The sequence below is a fragment of the Mirounga angustirostris genome, unplaced genomic scaffold (genome assembly GCF_029215605.1).
Source record: "Mirounga angustirostris isolate CCGP_5_RB_7025 unplaced genomic scaffold, mMirAng1.0.hap1 SCAF_14, whole genome shotgun sequence".
Classification (NCBI taxonomy): domain Eukaryota; kingdom Metazoa; phylum Chordata; class Mammalia; order Carnivora; family Phocidae; genus Mirounga; species Mirounga angustirostris.
The window spans coordinates 66,458,233-66,479,724 of NW_026991722.1; the positions used below are offsets into that span (position 1 = coordinate 66,458,233).

The window sequence follows — 21,492 nt, forward strand, 5'->3', positions numbered from 1 at the left end:
CAGACATTTAGTGAATGTTAAGTGAATGAATAAATATTAAATTTTAAAAAAGAAGGTATAGAGAACACTTTTTGAAGTATCCTGCCACAATAAAAAGTAAATGAATCATATTTACTTGTGTAAGTTTAGCTTAGCTCTGGAAAGATACCAGTGGTTGCTACAGGTAAGGACAACCTGATGGCTGGGGACTGAGAAGGGAGGGAGACATCTTACTTTCATACTTTCTAGATTTTCCTCTATGTGCATATATTGCCTATTCAATAAATAACTCAAATGAAAATAAACAATTTGGAACACAGATGATAAACAACATCCCCCCATCTCTGGCCTTGCCCCTGCAGTGGAGCAAGGCTTGATGTATTTTGGTGTGCTTCCCTCAATCAAGTCTTTCCCGCAGACACCTCCTCGTCTTGGCAATCATGGCATAAGAACTTTTGCTGTAGCATTGGCCTTTGATTGGAGTGAGCCCCCTGCAGCGGCCTACTATTCATTGACCTTAATCTGCATAGTTCTGAATCTAATGAAGCCTGAATATCATATGCCTGGCTTCTAGAGCTCATATTATAAAGTTAATTTCTATAATTAATGGCTGTTTAAAAGCTGACCTGATTCACTGAGCTCCTATAAGCTAGTTTCTGTTTGAAGAGTGAAGCATGTGGGCTAGATGGCCTCCAGAGACACTTGTAAGACTGTGTAATCACAAAATGAGAGAGTAGTTAGCTTTGGAGAGGAAGATGGGCCAGGGCTAGACTGTCCAGGGATCAGGCCAGTGTAATTTGGGGGAAGCTACTGAACCTTTCTAAGTTTGTCTGTAAACTGGACATTATCACTTCCCGAGTTTACTCTGAGGATTAAAGGCATGCAGTGTTCAATTCAGAGAAAAAGTACAATCACTTCGCTTCCCTTTTGTACCATGAACAAAGCTGAGCCGTCTTTGTTCCACACAGTAACCCTGTAAAGCATCATTGTCCCTACAATGATGGTATGAGATAGGGGAAGAGGATGCAGGCATTGATAATGTTCTGGTGGTGAATTCACATGTAATTATTATATTTATATGTTTTATAATTAACATATATACTAATATAATATTGTGTGTATCTTTAAAAGATAACAAAATGGAGATTGAAAAATAATAAAACTGAAGCATAATTAAAAAAAAAAAAAGACTCTATTACCAGATTCTGAAAGGCCCAGGGTTCCCAACTTTGAGAATCTACTTGATTCAGCTCTCTGATTTCACAGATAGGGAACCTAAGGCTCACAAAATCAAAAGAATTTGCCCAGCGAGTTAGAACTAGAATTGGAAACCAGATTTCCTGACTCCTAGTCCAGTGCTCTCCACACCGCCTTCCTAAAAGAGCTAGGAAGCTCTGGGTTAGAGATCCTTTGTGACTAGGTCCTTTGAAGAACCACAGTAGGGGGCAGATCTCCACATCACAATATGGGATCCTGGGCACACTGATCTAAGTTATCTTCATTTTAAAGCTAATTGTGCTGGAGGCTAATGCTTGGTGCCTTTGTTAGTTAAGTTTCAGTGCTAAGGGCTCAGGCTTAGGGGGTGGACTTATGTGAGTTGCTCTACCTCTTCCTGAGCCTCAGTTTACTCAGCTATAAAATGGATGTGGCTATCAACTTCAAGTGTTCTTTGTGAGGATCACACGAGGTGGTGAAAGTGATTTGTAGATTTTAATTCTTGATTCAAGTCCATTAACCATTCATTTATTCTATATTGACTGAAACTTCTAGTATATTCCTGGTACTGGAAAGGCAAGTAAACAGGACTGACAAGGCCTCCACCCTCAGGGAAGTTGGAGTCTGCTGAGGGAAACAGAAATAAATAGAGAATTAAAGGAGGAAGTGTGCCAATGGGATAATTAAGCTATGGGATCATTTACTAATTTGGAGTTGGGGAGAGGATAGGATTCATGGAAGAAGTGTACACCAAGCTGTGTCTTAAAGGACAAAGAAGTGGTTAGTGTTACAAGCAGCTCAGGCTGCAAGAAAGAGTTGATCATTTGGGAAATTAAAAGAATCCAGCATGGCTGAAGGAGGCCATGACTCAGGGCCTTGAGTAGCAGGCTAGGAGTTTGGAGTCTGTCCTGAGACCAGTGGGAAGCCATGGGAGAGTTTTATGCAGGTGATGCCTGGGTCTGGCTTGCTTTTAAGAACAATTGCTCCAGCCAGTAGTGTGTTTGCTCCACTGCAGGGGCGATCTATGTCATTAGCAGGTAATCAGATTGTAGATGAAGGAGCATGGGCCAGGGCTAGACTGTCCAGGGATCAGGCCAGTGTAATTTGGGGGAAGCTACTGAACCTTTCTGAAGTTTGTAAACTGGACATTATCACTTCCCGAGTTTACTCTGAGGATTAAAGGCATGCAGTGTTCAATTCAGAGAAAAAGTACAATCACTTCGCTTCCCTTTTGTACCATGAACAAAGCTGAGCCGTCTTTGTTCCACACGGTAACCCTGTAAAGCATCATTGTCCCTACTTTACAGCTGGTCCCGGCTCCGGGGCCGTTCGCGCCTGCGCGGCGGGCGTTGCGGACGCCGCGGGGTAGCCTGGCAACCCGGTCGCCTGGCAACGGCGCTTCCCGGGACCGCGGGCTGAGGCAGGTGAGCCGGCGGCCGCCAGAGGGAACAGGGGGTCCCCAGATCCACCCAGCCCGGTTCACACTGGGCTCGCGTCCTCTTACCTCCCTAACCCATGCTCCTTAGAAGAGGGGAGGCCCTTGTCCCCAGCACCCACTGTTCCTTGCCCGGGGAGCCCAGAAATGGCCACGTCCCTCCCAGCTAGGCCCCCTCCCCTCTTGCCCCCGTCATTTGGTGCCCAGAATCAGAGTCTGGCTCACCTCCTTTACTGAAGTTGATCATTCCTATAGGGCTGGGGTTGTCACGGGGACTAATCGCAGGAACCACCACCCCCATAATAGTAGCCACAGAGGACATGACATATCCAGAGCCTGGTGCGCCAGACTCATGAGTAGCAGTTCATACGACCACTCTGGCAGGGAGGGAAGGAGGTGCTATTATCACCTCCCTTTTGCAGCTGTAGAAAGACACAGATAGAAGGAACTTGTCAAGGGCCACCCATGGCCTAGGTCTGGAGCCCGTTCTTTTTTATTTATTTATTTATTTAATTTTAAATTTTTTTAAAAAGATTTTATTTATTCATTTGAGACACAGAGATACAGAGAGAGAGAGAGAGAGCGCATGAGCAGGGAGAGAGGCGGAGGGAGAGGGAGAAGCAGACTCCCCGCTGAGCAGGGAGCCCGATGCGGGGCTCGATGCCAGGACGCTGGGATCATGACCTGAGCTGAAGGCAGACGCTTAACCATCTGAGCCACCCAGGTGCCCCGGTCTGGAGCCCGTTCCTAACTACAGTTGACCCTTGAACAACATAGGGCTTAGGAGTGCCAATACTACCCTTCCCCCACAGTCGAAAATCCACTTGTAACCTTTGACTGCCTCCTTCACTATTAGTAAGCCTACTGTTGACCAGAGCCTTACCGATAACATAAACAGTCGATTAACATGTATGTGATGTCATATTTATTGTATACTATATTCTCACAATAAAGGAAGCTAGAGGAAAGAAAATGTTATTAATAAAAGTATAAGGGAGAGAACACATTCAGTATTTATGTAAAAAATATTTATGCAAAAAGTGTGTTATGTAAAAAAAAGTACTGTTTTATAAAAAATCCATGTGTAAGTGGACTGTGCATTTCACACCTGTGTTGTTCAAGGGTCAGCTATACTGAACCACACTGCCTATAGTTGCTCCAAGAGTGTATGTGTGTAAAAAAAATAAATCACACTTTAACCTTAATTCCTTTTTTTGTGGATATGTCAGAAGCATCTGAATACTATACAGTGGCTAACTGAATATTAAAAAAAAAAAAAAAGAAGAAGCAGCAGCAGCATCTGAATAGGGTCCCTGGTGGATGAATGAACTAGACCTGGATTTGAACGTTGGCTCCTGGCCTTATCAGTTCCATGACCTGAAGCCAACTCCTATCCTTAGACCTCAACTACTTCCTTTGTAAAATTGGGATAACGCAAGTCCTGTCCTTCTGGAGTAGTTGAGTTAAATACTAGGTGTTGCTGGTGTAAGATAAGTCCTCCCCATCGTGACCATATTTGTGTTTGCTCATTTGGTCTGCTTTGTCTCTTTGGTGCCTTTGACCCAAGGCCCAGCCTGTAAAGTATTGGTGATTTCCTCTGTTGTTAAGCATGGGAGGACTCTGGAGTTTGCAATTTGGGCTGCTATTGACCTTTATTGTGACTTTGAGCAGATTCCTTCATTGCTCTCAGCCTCAGTTTGCTCATCCACAAATTGGAAATAAAGATACCTACCTGACTGCCCTTACAGTTTTGAGGATCAAATGAGAAGTAGCTTCTAAATCCCAGCAGTAATAACGATAACTTTTTGGGTTCTCTTAATCAGTGGTTTCTGCAAAGCTTTGTTTTGAAAGCTAGAGAGTTGCCCTCTGCAGGCGTGGAAAGATGGCCCATGCCCGGATCTCCATGTACCTGCCCCCCGACATCAACCCCGCCCAGGCCGCCATTGCCTATGGCTGTCGGGCCCTGCCGAAGCTGAACGAGGAGCTGCAGTCGGAGGACCTCCTGACGAGGCAGAAAGCCCTCATGGCTTTGTGTGACCTCATGCACGACCCTGAGCATGTCTACGTGGCCATTGACATAGGTGAGAGTGTCACAGCCCAGGTGACCATGACTGGGGTCTGGATGGACAGACACAGTGGCTCAAAGTGGGAGGGGCTGAGGCGACCTGGTCCCTTCACTGCGTCCCTCCCGGCTGGCCAGTCAGTCCTTGCTCATACACCACCAGCGTCCCACCCAGAGCCACGAATCAGTCCCCTCTGCTATGGCTCAACCAGGTGGCCACAAATCCACCAAACAGAGCTGTTTATCTATCTCATCCATGAGACTGTCACAAAAGATAGGCACACGCCTTACTAAACCACACATGTATCTGGGAGCTATGTCCCTTGTGTCCCACGCTGCTAATTATCAAAATAAGGCTTGAGGTGATTTTCATGACATGGTCACACGTTTCCCAGATCAGGCGCATGATGGACGAATTGCTGCTTCTTTCTCCAGCCCTAGCAAAGGGCTAGTTAATTCCAGATTTGGCTGTGGTTCCCAGAACCAGGGCCTAGGATACCGGGTTGGAGCTTCAGTAATAGGAGTTGCTGTTTCATAAGCCTGACTCTGGGCAGCACCACCCCAGCACACTGCCTGTGTTATCTTAATTCTCATAGCACCTGCCTTGGGAGGGAAGATAAGAAAACTGACAGATACGAAAACTGGAGGTTTTCAGAGGAGGGGTACGAGGCTAGGGTTGCCAGATAAATAAATAAAGCAGGATTTTTATTTGCTCAACCTGGCATCCCTAGGTGTAACCTATTCAAGGGTACAGGACTAACTGGGGACAGGGGTGAGAATTTGACCCCTCAGTCTCTCCAAATGCAAAGGCCATTTTCTTAATCCTGTAGTGGACGGAGAGACAAGGCATCATTTGGAAGTGTGCAGGGCGTTAGATAACACAGTCCCCTGTGTGAGCCTTTCTAGCCCAGAGACCCCTTCAGTGAATCGGAACTCCTTTGCAACTGACACGATTCCCCCCAGGCCCCAAAGCAGCAGAGCTTCTGGTAGTTTCTTATTGCCTGACATTGGCTCACCCGTCGACTTCTAGGTGAGTTGGTTTCTTAGACTGGTAGATGTTCAAAGGTTTTTGTGCCTTGCAGGCTGCCTGGAGAGCCTGAAAGCTTTGCTGAAGGATAGCAATGACATGGTGCGGATAAAGACCACCGAGGTGCTCTACATCATGGCGACCCATAACGTGGGCAGGTGGGCAGCTATCTCTGGAAATCAATGTCATGCTTTGGAGCCACACCCCTCCCCTGGGTGGCAGGCCCTTGGATGACCTTGAATACTCTGAATTTTTGTCTGTCAGTTTGTGTGTGTGTCAAAGGGAGGGTGGGGGTGCATTCCCATATCTGTTCAGTTCACGCTCTTGACCTGGGATCACTAGTTTTACTTGGTATTGAAAACAGAACCGAGAACCACAAACAGCCCTGGAGCCCCTGCCCAGGGACTGCTGCCCAGTGTGCACATGCCCAGAAAGAAGGAATAGAGGGGCAGGATGCTCACTGTCTTCCGGCTTGTCCTTTCAGGAGTGTCAGGGCATCTCACGAAATGTAAGGTTGCTCAGGCCCGCCTCTCCTCAAGCTCTCTGTGCCCCAATGTCCTCGTCTGCACCTGCTCGTGGGGGCAGGGAGTTCAATAGGTTGGCGCATGTGAAGTGCTCAGCCCCGAAACGTTGGCCTCACGTTGGCCTGGGTGGCCACTGGGTGCTCCTCTCTCTGGGGACCGCTGCCGCCTTCTCCCTGCAGATAGTCTCTGTGAACTGGCACTCCGCTTGCTCAGGGCCATCTACAGATGGGGGCGTCGGTCCCTCAGTCCCCCTGACCTCCCCACTCCCTGACTCCTCTCTGGGTTCTAATTTCAGGTCCCCAGAAGGGAACGTGGTTAGCCTGAACCATGTATAGCCCTGGCCTGATGGGTCGCTATGAATGAACGGGGTGCGTATGGGGAGGTGGTGCTACAGTGAGATCCCTAATTCACATGCTTTGCACCAAGCAGGGCAGAGGAGTGGCGGGGAGCAGGAGCCCTGGTGTCTGGGGACCTCAACCTTTCCTGATGTGACCTTGGTGGAGTCTCGCTGTGCTTATCTGAGACAGACCCAGGGAAAGTGCTTTAATACTTAGGAGCATAGAGGACTGAAGCGCCTCTCATTTTTCGTGTTCCTTTTTTCTCTCTCTGGACCCAATGTGGACATTAAGTGGTAGCCCCCCAACAAGGGCTGACAGACACTGTGGGGAGAAGTGCTTGGAGCTTGGCCAAGTACAAGGAAATTGTGAGCCTAGTGGGGGTGCCTGTTGGTTTGTTTAGTGGCAGAAGGAGGTTGGGGGATATGGCCACGGTAGCAGGGGATGGGGGGGGACAGGCAGTGAAGCAAGGATCACTGACCAAGGACCTGCTATGGCCTGGCCCGCACACTCCTTCAGTGTCTGCCATCCCTCATGCTGCCACCTCCAGGTGTCAGGGGGAGAACCAAAAGATCAGGGGCCAGGATTCCCAAACTCTGTCTCACTCCACCACACCGCAGTAGATGAAGAATGCAAAGGGCCAAAAGTAATGGAGGCCAATTTCTGAAGTTGTTCCCAGTTCAGTGGGATCTTATAACTTAAAGCCAGTAGCTTGTGGAGCCTGTCGAGCTCTAAGTAACTGCTCATGTGGAAACTTCTGTACCTCTTGTACCCACACAGGTAGCAACAGGAAGAGGGGATGAGGGTAGCAGCCTGGGGCTTGACGTCTTGTCACCTTGAGGAGTCAGTTGGTATGACAGCCCACAAACGGGAGAGCCTTCCAGGAGGTCTAGCTCCCCTGGCTCACCTGCTGGTGCGGGGGACAGATGCTCTCAGGGCAAATATGGCGGCCTTACAAAGCAGGAGTGACAGGGATGGGCGACTAGGCACTGACTGAAGAGGCCCAGACACCTCATGATGGGCCGTCAGGGAAGTCTCCTGCAACCGGGGTGCCCTGCTAGGATTTTCTTGTCCCAGAATGACTCAGAACTCACCGTAGGTTAAATCCTGGCCGACACGGCATGAGCACGATTGGTTGGGCACTTCCTGTGTGTCAGGCCCTGGGCAAAGGCATCACACTGAGTTCTCACTGACCCCAGTCCCGAGAGATATGACCTCAGAAGCCCTCATGCCAGATGTGCTCAGGCCCAGCAGTTAATCAAAAGAAATGGTTACAAAGCCAGCAATTGAAGAAATTGTACATTCCCTTTAAACTGTTCATTTTAACCCCAGGCACAAATAATTAGGCATTCACCAATCCCTGTGTGCCACCCAGGGCCTCTTCTTGGGTGTGGGCCCACTGGTTGGTGTTTCCCATCATCTTTTTTGCTTAAACCACACCTATAACATCATCTAATTTGCAACTTTGGTTTCTTCCCAATAGAGCGAGAACTCAAAGACATTAATGGAGTAATCTGCATGTAAAAACCTTCTAGAATCTTTTACAGTCATCTCATTTTTTTTTTGAGACTCACTTTTGAGTCTTCCCAAAGCAATCAACTTTGTTTTCATAAGGAAATTAAAAAAAAAAAAAACAAAAAACAACAACTCTTCTCACATCTAATTGGCTTACCTAATAGTTAATTAACTTATATAATTATAACAAGCAGCATAACAGGCTACATAGGTTTGGAGGTAAGCATCTGGATGTTGGCAAGCTGGGGGAAGAGGCAGGGGCTTCCAGGGGCGGAGTTTGCAGAGCCTGGAGCATCAGTGGGTGTGTGCCCCGGTGGGTGGATCCCCGAAGTTCAGGGTGGGTCAGTTGTGAGGTTCTGCTGCCCATCCTCATTTTACAGATAATAGGACTGACACTCACAAGAGTAAAAGGAAGCATCTGGGGGCACAAAGAACATCGGAGTCCTAGCTAAGGAAGGGGCAGAGCTGTGTGATTCCAACATGTGGTTCCTTCCACTCACACACAAGCCACACTGCTCTCATGGCCTCTAGAGATGCTGTAATAGATTGTCCACCTCTGGCCTTTTTCTTCTCCTTGGAACCTGGAGGAATGTGGCCTGCTGTGGGTGGGCACCTTCCTCCTTGCTCTTAACTGGATCCTCTCTGGGCATGGTTTAATTGTGTCTAAATCTGAATTCTTTTCCCCAGAGAGGGCTTTTTAAAGCACGATGTCATCCCTGCCTTGTCCTACCTGCTGAACGACCCTCAGCCAGCCTGTCGAGAGAACTTGCACCTGGCGTTGAAGCACGTGGCCCAGCTCCCCTCAGGTAGGCTCTCCGTGGGCACTCAGGTGGCCCCCGGTCTCCACTCCAGGTCACTCACGTGCCATGCTGCAGATCGTGGTCTAGAGCACATTTTTTTTAAAAAAAGTTATGCTTTTACTGATGGTACATATCAAAAAGGCACAAATCATACATGAACGTTTTATTAAATTGTACTAAGTGAACATGCCATGGAACCACTACCCAGATTGAGTAACTTCTAGAGTATCGCCACCACTCTAAAAACTTCCCACATGCCCCAGACCAGTTACTACCCCTCACCCAAAGGGAAACAGTATCTTCTATTTATGAAACCATAGATTGTTTTATGTCTTTTCTTAAACTCTACGTGAGTGGAAACATACAGTCTGTAACATCTTGTTTCTAGCTTTCTTGTGACTCAACGTTTTGTCTCTGAGATCCATGTATGGTTTTTGCTGATTTGCGCTAGAGTGTGGTATTCACATTATATGAGTATACTACAGTTTCTTTATCCACTTTGTTGCCAACGGACATTTGAATTGTTTCTAGTGTATGGCTACCAAGAATAGAGTGTCTATAAACATTCTTGTGAGTGCCTTTTGATGGACGTATAGATGCATTTCTTTTGAGACATACCTGGGAGGGGAATTGCTGGGGATAGGACAAGTTTATGTGCAGCTTTAGAAGGTACCGCCAATGGTTTTCTAAAATAGTTATACCAATTTACGCTCCCACCAGCAGTGTCTTAGAGTTCCACATGCTCTCGATCCTCACCCACACTTGATCTTTCCTGGCTCTTTATTTTAGCTATTTTGGTGGGTAGGTGTGTGGTAGTGTCTCATTTTGGTTTTAATTTGTGTTTCCCTGATGATTATAGCCCTCATTTGTGAAATGTGCCATAGCACGTTTAAGGAATGAAGAAAGCCTGCCCCCCGGGCTTGAGGTCCCCTTCAGTTGAGTGCTCCTGCTGATTAGAGGCAGAGTCCAGGGTGACGGCCACCCACCCACTACAGCTAGAGGGTTGAGATTTGTGTCAGTTTCACGTCCGCCCTGTCACGTGGTGCAATGAACATTTTTAAACAGGGGGCTCATTCCAAGAGGCGTGATATCAAGGCCTTAAAGGGGGCGCCTTAAGTTAAAGGTGGGCAAAAAGGTGTTGCAACCCAGGAGTGAGACAGCCCTGGGTTCCCTCTGCCCTTCCACTGGTTCCTTGCATGCCCCTGGTTGGGTTATTTCCTCATTTCTAAAGTGAGGCCGATACTACCTGCCTCAGAGGCCTGAAGTGAGGGCAAGTGAGAAGACGCTCGCCAAGCGTGTAGCGCATCACCCTGCATGAAACACGCCATAAACACTCAACTCCACGTGAGAGTACTCCCTGAGCTGAGGGCCTAGAGAGAGATGACTATGGGATCAGGTACAGAGAGGCAGGCCAAACGGACTGGAGTCCTTGGGGGCCTGGGATTGCTGCCCATCTGGGAGGCGCGCCTGCTACCTGGGCCAGGCTGGGTGCTGGGGAGCATGCTAGGCCAGACAACAGAACCTCTGGTGGTCTTTTAAAAGGACACACTTATCCCTGGCCCTATCCCAGGCCAACAAGATCTGTCTCTGGGAGCGGGCGCACATATCTTTCTCAAACACACCTTGGCTGGTTCTCCTTTGAGGCCATGACTGAGGGCCACTGGGATAGTGGGGTGTTTGTGAAGCACCAGTGCTCAGGGCTGAGCTAAATGAATGCCCTGTGCTCACCACACAGGAATGTTCCTTCTTGGGGTGTGGAGCTCCCAGCCAGCTTTCTTAAATTATTGCGACCTGTTGAAGCATTCAGAGAAATACAGAGACAATGATAGTAAACATCAGTTGCCATCACGGCTTTGCTAAGTCTTAATATTCTACCATAGTTCCCATTTGCTTGAGATTTTTGTTTAAAAAAAGTAATAACAGTCCGAGCACCCTGTGAACCTCCCCACCCAGCACCCTTTCTCCTGCCCTCCCTGGAGCCCCCAGTAATTTCTGACTATATCCCTAGCGCACATCTTTATATGTTACCATGAATGTAGTTATATAGAGATCTTGCCTAGCATGTTTTAAAACTCGATGCCAATGGATCTTGCTGAATGTATCCCCTTGCCACTTAACCTAACTATAATTTTGAAACTTACTCATGTTGTGTCACAGGCTCTGTTTGACTATCTTAACCATGGCATATACCCTTCTGGTGTTTGTTTGAATGTAACACTGACATTCAATACACTTACCCCTGCTTGGCTCACAGGGCAGGCTGGTTGTTTCTGATCCCCAGTGTTCCCGCTCAGATTTTCCTGGAGTCCCTCCAAGGCCTCTGCTGGAGGAGAGCATCCTTGTGGAGGGGGGAGAATGCATGGCCTTCAGCTTGGCCAGATACTGCAATGGCTTCCCAGACCGCCCTCCTCCAGCCAGGAGAGAGCCCGTTGCACATCCTCACCAGCAACCTGATGGCGTGCTGTGCTGTTGCACTGTTGTGTGGCTTTGCCGTCCCCTGTGTCGGGGAGAGGGGGCGTCTTTCCTCTGCCTGGCACCACCCGCCTCTCCTCTCCTGCCCAGTGCCTCCCCGGAACCTGAGCGTTCTGTTGAGCTGTTTTTCCATTTCTTACTGATCTGAGGGAGTGTTTCATTCATCCTGGATTCCAACCCTTCGTTGGCTACACACATTGCAAAGACCATTTCCTGGGTTGTTGCGTGGCTTTTCACTGTTTATTTGCTTATTCATTAGCCCAGCAGTTTTTCATTTGAATGTAGTCAGTTTCATCCGTCTTTCCCTGTGTGTGTGTGTGTGTGCACGCGTGTGTGTTTGGTGCTGCTTAAGAGCTCATGAAGATATTCTGCCCTATTTTGTTCTAAACGTGTAGGAGTTTTGCTTTTCACATTTAGCTGGTGAAGGTACCTGGCCTGGATTTTTGTTTGTTTGTTTATTTGTAGGTCTTCTTGTTTAGCCCTTGCCAATCTGACACGGTCTTAGTTACAAAAGCTCTACGGTAATCTGTGTTCTGGTGGGGAGGGCCCTGCTTCTATCTCCTTCCTGCAAAATTGTTCTGGAATCCACAAGCACTGGGTGCATCACAAGGAGTAGTGGGGCCATGGTTCTGACAAACCTCACCCAGGGCCCCGGGAGTGAGCTGCACCCTCTCTCACAGGCTTTCTTGGGTGCTGCTCATTGTGACGTGCCTGGGACACTCTGGTGAGGGATGTGCAGCACTGGGTGGGTGGGGGGGAATAGCTGGAGGGAGAAAGGGAGACATGGGGTATGGCAGACACCCCAAGAAGTCCTCCTGGGGGGACTCTGAGCCCTGTGGCTTCTGGGGTGGCCAGTGTGGCTGTGTCCCAGGTGGTGTCCTTGCTGGGCCTCGGGGTGGGGTGGGTACATCTCCTTCATGGCTGCACTTTCAAGCAGCATGTGACCTTGGGCAGTAGCACAGCCTGTCGGAGAGTGTTGGCTTTATCCCAGAGCATGGGAGTCTGTGTGCCTATGGGCCTGGCATAGTCTGGACTCAGCTGGCTCTCCTACTGGTGGTCATTAGTACGGGTTTTCTATCCACTGCCATGCCACAAGGCACCCTCTGCCCCTGGCCGAGTGCCCGGCACTCAACAAATATTGGTGTTCGCAGCTTTTATGCCATATTTTAAAGGATCATTTGTTATTTATTTGTGGCAGTTCACTCCCTCCCTCCTTCATTAATTCAACAACTGTGTTGGGCCCTTGCTCTGTTCCAGCCACTGTGCCTCAATTGCTTCGTCCGTAGTGTGCGGTATCTGTAGGGAAACGGAGGTCTTCCCTCTTGAGTGGTTGGGCCTGGAGGGCCCGGGCCTGCTGTGTGGTTTCCTGTAGTAACCAGCAGGGGGTGCCACAGGACTGATGACTGCCTGACCGGGCCTGGCTCTCTTCTCAGGCCCCGGGGTGCTGCAAGTCAGGTGAAGAGAAACCAGGATTGTAGAAGCAAATGCCACACAGAAGCCTCCAGCCCAGGTTCCCTGTCAGCTGGGCCCTGAGTGGCCGCTGGGGATTCTGGGGGAATCTCTGTCTGCTCCCTCGTTTCTGCCAACCCCACACAGAAACAGGTCTTATTTTGTGGCCAGGCAGTACAGGAGAGAACTCTGATGCCAAAACTGAAGATTCTTCTGTAACTGGATTTTGGGAGGCAGCTGAATAGCCCTGGACCTTCTGACAGTGGCCTGGAACAGGGTGACTGGGTGTACCTGTGAGTGTGGACTGAGCTCTGAGCTGCTGGCCCAGCTGCGGCAGCATCACGGTGCTGGGACTGCTCTCTCTCCGACACTGTGTGCAGCCTGGCTTGGGTGGGGCTGTGGGGCTCAAAACAGGTGCCCCTCCCTGCCCAGAGGTGAGCACCAGCCAGGGAGGGGTAAGGGAAGCGGAGAGGCTTTGCTCAGTCCTCTCCTGTGCAGTCTGGCTCCTCAGCCTCAGACAGGAGCAGCATGGGCCTGGGGAGGGACAGGGCTTACCAGGCTTTATGTCAGATGCAGTTCTGATCCTGGGAATTTTTTTTTTTAAGATTTTATTTATTTATTTGACAGAGAGAGACACAGCGAGAGAGGGAACACAAGCAGGGGGAGTGGGAGAGGGAGAAGCAGGCCTCCCGCCGAGCTGGGAGCCCGATGCGGGGCTCGATCCCAGGACCCTGGGATCATGACCTGAGCCGAAGGCAGACACTTAAGGACTGAGCCACCCAGGTGCCCCTGATCCTGGGAATTTTGAGGTGCGTGGCGACATCAGAGCTGAAGGGGTGGGAGTAGCACCTAGGGAGAGGCTCTGCTGGAGAAGCAAAACAGGGTGTTCTTCCCCTTCTCAGGCAGGCAGTGTCGGGCAAGCAAGCTGCTGCACCCCTATCCCTCCTCCTGGGCTGCCTGGGGAAGTGGCCCAGAGCAGCCCTGGCTCCTCCTGGCTCTGACACCACAGAGTGCAGGAATGGGGCTGGCTGCCTCGGAGGGGTGGGCCTTTCCTTTCTCACCTGCCTTCAGGACAGGGTGCAGCAGGCCCCAGACATGTCCTCAGCCTGACAGTCTGTGGTGGGCAGCTGCCCCCTTCCCAGACTTAGCAAAGGACGATGCCCACCAATGGTGACCCTGCCCACCTGGTTCCCAGCCTGGTACACCTGCTTGAAGCCTCCTCTCCGCTCACCCTCCCCATCCACTGGCCTTCTCCAGCCGGGAGAGCCTTTCCCTGTCCAGCCCAGTCAAGGCAGGTCACCATCCCAACAGCTATCCTCGTGGGCTCTCTTGGACCGGGCGGTCTTTCTGAGCTCTCTCCACAAGGTTTTCATAATATTCCCAGGCGGTTTGGGACAGCTCATTACAGGGTCAAGTCCTTCCAGTGTATGCGCTGGGCAGAAGCAGCTGGCCCCTGGCCTTGGACCTACCTCAGCACGGAAGCCCCTCACCTGGCTCATCTTTTAGTGAAGAGAGCACCCAGGGTGCCGTCCAGCCTTGGTGGGGCCCCCTTGTCCTCATGGGGGACTGTGGCCCTCCCCAGCACTTGCCCCTGAGGCAGCAGACCCGCACCCCACCCCCATTTGTCCTAGATGGCCAGGGCCTTGCGTGGGCTCCAGGGAGGGTAGACAGAGGGAGCACTGGACCTGGGGACCCAGGCCTGGTCGGATCACTTGTTACACTGTGTGATGCCGGGAAGTCATCTCCCCTCTGGGTCTCTACTTTCGCCCTCTATAAAGCAGAACCAGTAATCTTGGTTTCCCAGGAGTTGGGGAGGATCAGACAAGTGTGTACCAGGTTCGGCAGGGCCATGCGGTGAGCAGTCACCAAGGGGAGCTGGGATTATTGTCAGTGACCCATGGCTCCATCTCAGGTGACCACGAGAACTATAGCGGCAGATGGCGATACCCAGAGCCCACATGGTGGTGTGCCCTAGGAGAGGGAGTCTTTGGCCACTTCGTGGGACCTGGGCTGTGGTTAGTCACCTGCAGAGGGCGAGGCTGGGCCAGCCCTTCTTGCACAGGGTAGAGCCTCTCCCCTTAGGATCGCCCTCCTGCCAACTCTGGTGTCCTCCCACCGGTCCCTCTGCTGCTGGTCCCAGAGCTCATTTCCATCTGGCTGCTGCCACCATCAGTGGACTTTTCCTGGACCTTTAGCTTAGCAGGTGCCTTCTCCACACTGGGCACTGTTTGGGCCCAGTGGAGGAAGAAGGTGGGTCAGACTGGGCCAGGTCCGCTTCCCACCTCGCCCTGGCATGGGTGCTTTATGCAGTGGAGTGTGGGAGGGTGGGGACCTCCAACACCCAGCAGGCTGGGCCCCAAGGGATAGACCATCTTGGACTGAGAGCACAGGGGAAGGCACGTCAGCATGATGAGCAGAGCAAAAGGGGGGTGTAGCAGGCCCACAAGAAGAAGAACCAGCACAGACCGAGGGTGGGGTGACTAGACTTATCATGGGGATCATTTCATAACGTATATAAAAGTACTGAATCACTATGTGGAATACCTGAAACTAATAGGATGGAATGCCAATTATACTTCAATAAAAATAGGCAACGTACGAAATGAAAAATAAAATGCACTGAATTCACAGTCTCTGAAATGTTGCGGAAGAAGAGAGTATAGGAAACATACCTGTCAGAGGTGTCAGTGAAATGAGGCAGGGAGCGGATCACAGAGGAAGTTTAAAAGGAAAAAAAGCAGTGCAGACAGATTGCGGTGGAGAGCGGGGCCCTGGGAGAGTTGGCTGACTGGGCTCCGGGAACTGGGAGCACTGGCCCAGGGAAGCCACCTCCCATCCCTGAGCACATCAGGAGGGAAGGCAGAATCCTCCTATTTTCCCTCTAGCTGTGTATTTTTAGGTGAAGGATGCTCACGGTGAAATTACTGCTCTTTTCACAGTTGGCATTAAAAGCGTAGAATAAGTCTCAAAGATTTCAAGTCACACGCTATTTCTTCTTAAAAGTCCCCTTGGGTTTTTGCTGTTTGGTGATGTGGGAAGGCGTGAAAGGAATCCCCACGAGGGCTTAGGGGTGGGGGAGGGAGAGAGCCCGATCTGTATGTGTGTCTCTGTAATGTGTATCTGCGTGTGCGCATGCGTGTGTCTCCAACTACTGGTCCTCACTCAGAGCTTTGTGTAGGTCCTGGATTTGAGGAGGAGGCTCAAGGGTGGCTCTGTGCTCCCTGTGGGATCGTGTCTGGGTGCAAAGTGATCAGGAGCAGAGCCAGGCAAGAACCCCAGGCTTGGGGAAACACTTGCCTCTCTGCTCCAGTCCCTGACCTTGACCTTGAGCACCTTTCCTTATCTGTAAAACGGGTCACGGCTGACAACCTATCGCCGTAGAGGTGTTAAAATAATCTATAAGGTGCCTGGTGCAGGGTGAACAAACTTGCCTGACTCCTAATTAGTGCCTTCCACCACATGGAGATGCCCCTAACCACACAGGCCAGAGTCAGCAGACAGCGGGACGGTGGGGGACCCCTCCTCCCCACACCCTGCAAGGACCCCACCCTCACTGTTGGGCACTGTCGACGCCCTCCAGGCTGTCCACCTCTTGCACTCTGGCAGAGGTGTCTTTAGGCTGTGAGGGGTCTGGGTGATGGTGCGGCCTGGGCCAGTGCTGGGCGGGGGTCTTGGAGCCATCATTTCCCCCAAACCTCAGCCCCTCCAGACACATGGGCCTGGCAGCGCCGCACCCCCCCTTGCAGTTTCTTTCCTTGCTTGAGGTTGTTTATTCTTGACATTCATTTCAAAGTGATTGTGCCTGGATGTGTGGATCGGGGGAGAGAAAAAGGCGAGGTGGGCATGGATGATGGCTCGGGGCCCCCTCCCGCCAGTCACAGCACGGCAGGACAAGGCTCAGCTCATTCAGGTTATTTTATTTTCTTAAAGTAGACAATCTTTACCTTTTATACAATCACCAGCTCCTCTTTCCCTCTGTACATCTCTTAAAGTCCTTGGCTGTGATTCCACACACTGACCTTGGACATACAGGTACCGAACAGAGGCTGAGAGGAAAGGAGATTTGGCAAGGGCTCTGGCGGTGCCTTCCCTCTTGACGGCGGGGGTTTCATATTTACATGCGGCCCTGGGCCAAGGTCCTCCCGTGGTGGCGGGTGCCACAGGCCCTGGGCCAGGTAGGGCCAGAGTGCAAGGTCCCGGCGGGGACTCCCTCAGGCTACAAGGCTGGCTGAGCCTTCACAGGAGTTGTAGTGGCTCTCAGCCGGTCTCAGGTACAGAACGTGCAGGGGCCAGGGCCCCATCTCTCGCTTCCCCTTCCTCCACTTGCAAAGCCACGAATAATTTACTCTTTAAATACCAAGACATTTAGCTATTGTTCATTCGCTCCTAGGTGAAGAACCTTCTTTAAATACATCACATTTATTTTCTGAAATAAAAACGAAGCAGAAACCGCACCGGTAACAGGAGGACGCTGCACGGGCTTATGTACAACGCGGCCCCGCGAGGCTGCCGTAGGGCGACCGTCTGCCCCAGTGTCGCTCGGGAGCAGAGGGACAGATTCATCCAGATAACAACTTTTACACTCAGCAAGCCAGACACAAAAAGGACCACCTGAAAAAAAAAATATGTTTTGAAAATCTGCATTTTAAAAAAGAATACTCAACTGCATTTGAAAGTTTCTGTATTTCTGCGAAACACCACGAGATTTGGCCAAAAAAAAAAAAAAATGTCAGAGAAGAAAAACCGGGGTTTGATTTATAAAACATCAGACTAGTAGAAGAAAAGCTGGAACCCAGCTGGCCTAGTTTGAAACAAATCGTGCCACTCATGTTATTGTGTGGATTTTTGCTGCATATTTTGAAGCTGTTTTAAAAAGAGCTGTGAGTGGCTGGAGGTCTGGTTAGTGCTGTCATCTGGCCTCGCACCCTGGTTCCAGAACAAATGTGGTACAGAGTAGGCCAGCGGTAGGCGTGGCCAGCAGGGAAGGCGCACGGACCCTGCTCTGGTCCTCCCTCCTGGTCAGCGGCAAGGTCCCCAGTCCGAGGCTTGGGCAGAGCTGGCTTCCTCCAGATGACCCAGCCGCCTCTCCTCATAGTCCCATGGGAAACCCCATGCAGAGCGGGGCCAACTCGGGAAGGCAAGGTGAGGGGGCAGGAAGGGCTTGTAGTGAACTTGGTGACAGCTGCTTAAGTCTTCAAGAGGCTCCAACGCTTCGGGGAACTTGGCCATTTCCAGACTGTGTGTGTGTGCATGTGTGTGCGTCTACCTACCTAGCAATCTATCCGTATATATTTATGTTTGCGGAAACGTGGGGGCCAAGGAGGTGCAGGGGCGGGGGGGACATTCATCAGGCCCCCCGTTTTCTGCCCCTGGGCTGGGTCTCCCTAGCACGAGTGGGGGTGTGACACCCCAGGGGTTTCACCACAGGCAAACCGGCCAGCCCGGCTCCTCAGCAAAGGCCTATGTACTTGAGATTGTTCTGTATGATGACGTCTGTCACCGCATCAAAAACAAACTGGATGTTACTGGTGTCGGTGGCACAGGTGAAGTGGGAGTAGATCTCCTTGGTCTCCTTGTTGCGGTTCAGGTCCTCGAACTGCCGCTGGATGTAGACGGCGGCCTCCTCGTAGGTGTTCTGGCCCTTGTATTCAGGGAAGCAGATGGTGAGCGGGATGCGCCGGATCTTCTCCGCCAGCAGGTCCTTCTTGTTCAGGAAGAGGATGAGTGAGGTGTTGATGAACCAGTTGTTGTTACAGATGGAGTCAAAAAGGCGCAGGCTCTCTGCCATTCGACTCTGCAGGCAGGAAAATGCGGGTGTTAATCAGGGGATGCAGCGTGGAAAGGCTTGAGGCCTGCAGCCCTTCTGGGAGGAAGCCCTCCCACCCCACAGCAGGGTCTCCCAGCCTGACGCGGCCCTGGAAATGTCATCCTTCTGTTGGGAAGTCCTTCCTCTGTCAGCCAAGTCTGTCTTCACCTGCCTCCCACGGGCTCTGGGAAGTGGCTGGCACGGCCCTCGGCACCCTGACACTTCTTTGTAAGGGCTGTCCTGCTTCATCGGACCCTCCTCTGTGGCTTGGGCCTGCTGCCCAGCCTCCCTCAGCTGCAGGGACCCGGGCAACTAGGTACTCACAGCCGAGGGCCCCATCTCCTGTGGTCCTGTGCTAGCTCACGGCCCCCGAGCTGCCATCACGTCTCCCTCAAGGTGAGCATGGCCAGCCTCCTGCCCGGCCGGCAGCTCTGGCCCGTCCTCCAAGCCTTGGTCCTGTCATATGGTACCGTCAGTCCTCAGCCAGATCTGTGAGTGGAGAGCCTGTGCTTCCAAAACCAAAGGCTCCAGTCCAGAGAGTTGGGGAAGGCTCAGGCCCCTCTGCCCCGGCCAGGACATTGGGCTCATGTGAGGACAGTGGCCCAGGAGACTCGGTGACCCAAGTGGCACTGGCCTTTACTTACCCCTTCTTTCTGAGGACCTCAAATGGGTTGTAGTGACTGAGTTTTTAAGGAACATAAAGCATCTGTCTGACTCCCAAGCCCACTGTTTCCACACACAACTGATAATTCTAGCTTCCAAAAGGACTCCTGGTGAGTTACTATGGTGAAAGCTGCCCCTCATTTTAAAATAAAATGAACAAGCCAAATGTCCGAACAAAGCCCGCAACTAGTTTAGTTTAGATCTGAGGCGTTGGATTTAAGGACTTTCTGACCATATTATATCACCAGTCATGTGGTAATGATGAAGGAAGCCGCAGCTGGTGCTGATGGTGTGGCCATGGCTTGCACCTTCCTAAACCCATTTTACAGATGATGAAACTGAGGCCTGAGGAGGTGGGAAATGTGCTCCAAGATCCACAGCCAGGAGCTCAGGCTCACTGCAGCATGGATGGGCAGCACTGTTGGCCTAAGTGAGGTCACCCCAGATGGGGGTGTCCAGGAGGATGCCTCAGTGAAACCCTGCTCTCCTGGGGATCCTGAATCGCCTGAGGTACACAGTCTAACAGCATCAGTGCTGAGAAGGAACCAGGTTGAGTGGGGAGAGGATGCTCAGAGGTACTTGTCATTATTCTCCCACCTCAGAGAAGCTGCCCTGAGATTCCATATACACCTTGGAGATTGTGTTTTCCAAAACCGATCTTGTGCCTTGTTTAGAATGAGCTCAGGAATACCAGAAACTCTGGAAAGTGAGTGGTTTCAGGTTTTGGGAAAAGGCGGGGGGTGGTGACCTTTCTGCAGAAACAAGATGCAGGATCCCCAGCCCCAGTAGAGCCTGGAAGAGCCACACCATGTTCCCAAATGTGAGATAAGTGGTGGTCTAGGAATGTCACATTCTATTGGGGAGTAATTAGCGCTAATGGATTCCTGGAAGCCACACTCTAAAGCCTAACAGAGCTATCAATTCTCTTAGGAATGATGTCATAATCAGGGGCTGTATTTCTGACCCCAAATTTCGCATCAGATAAATAACAGATGTGGTCATTAGCATGCACACATTAATCCATTGAGCAAATACTTGCTGAGCATGCCCTAAGGGCCAGTGACAGGCCCCAGCTCTCATGCCAGGTGACAGAGCCCAGACAGGGGCCCAGGACTCAGAGTGGGATGGGCTGGCCACCAGCAGGTCGGACCTAGCAGGCCAGTGCCCAGGGCTGGGCCCTGAGTACGGAGCTGCGGTTCACGGAGTGGGAGCCAGGACATGGCCAGGGTCCTAGAATGGGTATCTGCTGGGTCACTTGGGGGGAAAGCCAGGGGAGCTCTTATACCTGGCCCAAGCCCAGCAGCTCTGGGCAGGCTGTGGAGTCTGGGAAGCAGAGGGGCAGGAGGGCATCCCCAACATGCTGGAACAGTGCATGGGCACGCGTGCTGGCCAGCACTGAGGCCTCTGCCGGTTGGCCCCTTGAGGGCAGGCCCTGTGTGGCACTGGAGCGGTCAATAGGCCACATTTCCCCTCCCACCTCACGGCCAGCTCGGCTGCCCTTCACCCCAGGTTCCTGACTTCAGCCCCAACTGACCTTCCTGTCCCATGTGAACCTCTGCCCCACAGACAGCTCTTGGCAGGCTTTCTGGACCCTAGACATCTTTCTGAGCCTTAAGTTCCTTACTTGGAAATCTGGGAACTCGGGCACTTTCCTTACAGGGCAGCCATGCCCTTGGCAGTACCTTGCAAATACTCAAAGGATCACTACTGCCTAAGACCACAGAACAGGGGTCTCCCTCATCGTGGGGCCCTTGCCCACTCCTGGGGCTCCTCTTGCTTTCCTGGCTTTTGGGGGCTCAGGTTTCCTGCTTCTCTCTCTTCCTTGGGACAAACCATGGGTAACCACACTGGCCATTATTTACACACCTGGGAGATGGTGGGCATCAAAGAGTAACCACAAAACCTCTAACTGTGTAGACACCCTGGCTGTGTGGGCGCTGCCAGGCAGGATTCAGCACAGCCTGGGGGACGCACCGACCGGGTACCAGCTTAAAGAAACACACACGAGCTTCAGAGCTCGAGAAGCACTGGCCTAGATGCTATACTCCACCTGCCATCCCCAGCTGCTCCCGGGGTGCTCGTGGCCCACATGGGGTGCCGCCGTGCCAGGCCCCTCTGCTGAGGAGCCAAACCCAGGTGACGTGTGGGCAGGGTGGGGCCCTGGTGCTACAGGGGGGACTGGGCGCCCATGGTGCTGTCACTGTGGCACA

The 21,492-nt window shown here is 51.5% G+C and overlaps 2 protein-coding genes across 2 annotated transcripts in view; one reads left to right on the forward strand and one right to left on the reverse strand.

Annotated features, from left to right (window-relative positions):
- Positions 1-4,511: 4,511 nt before the first annotated feature.
- The window catches only part of RSPH14 (radial spoke head 14 homolog), a 74,101-nt gene continuing 57,120 nt past the window's right edge, over positions 4,512-21,492 (forward strand). Inside the window, exons 1-3 of the mRNA XM_045887238.1 lie at positions 4,512-4,710; positions 5,774-5,876; positions 8,780-8,898. Coding sequence (XP_045743194.1) covers positions 4,512-4,710; positions 5,774-5,876; positions 8,780-8,898 — 421 coding nt within the window. The remainder of the gene's footprint in view (positions 4,711-5,773; positions 5,877-8,779; positions 8,899-21,492) is intronic.
- The window catches only part of GNAZ (G protein subunit alpha z), a 51,910-nt gene continuing 47,136 nt past the window's right edge, over positions 16,719-21,492 (reverse strand). The window contains exon 3 of the mRNA XM_045887237.2: positions 16,719-18,607. Coding sequence (XP_045743193.1) covers positions 18,263-18,607 — 345 coding nt within the window. The 3' untranslated portion in view covers positions 16,719-18,262. The remainder of the gene's footprint in view (positions 18,608-21,492) is intronic.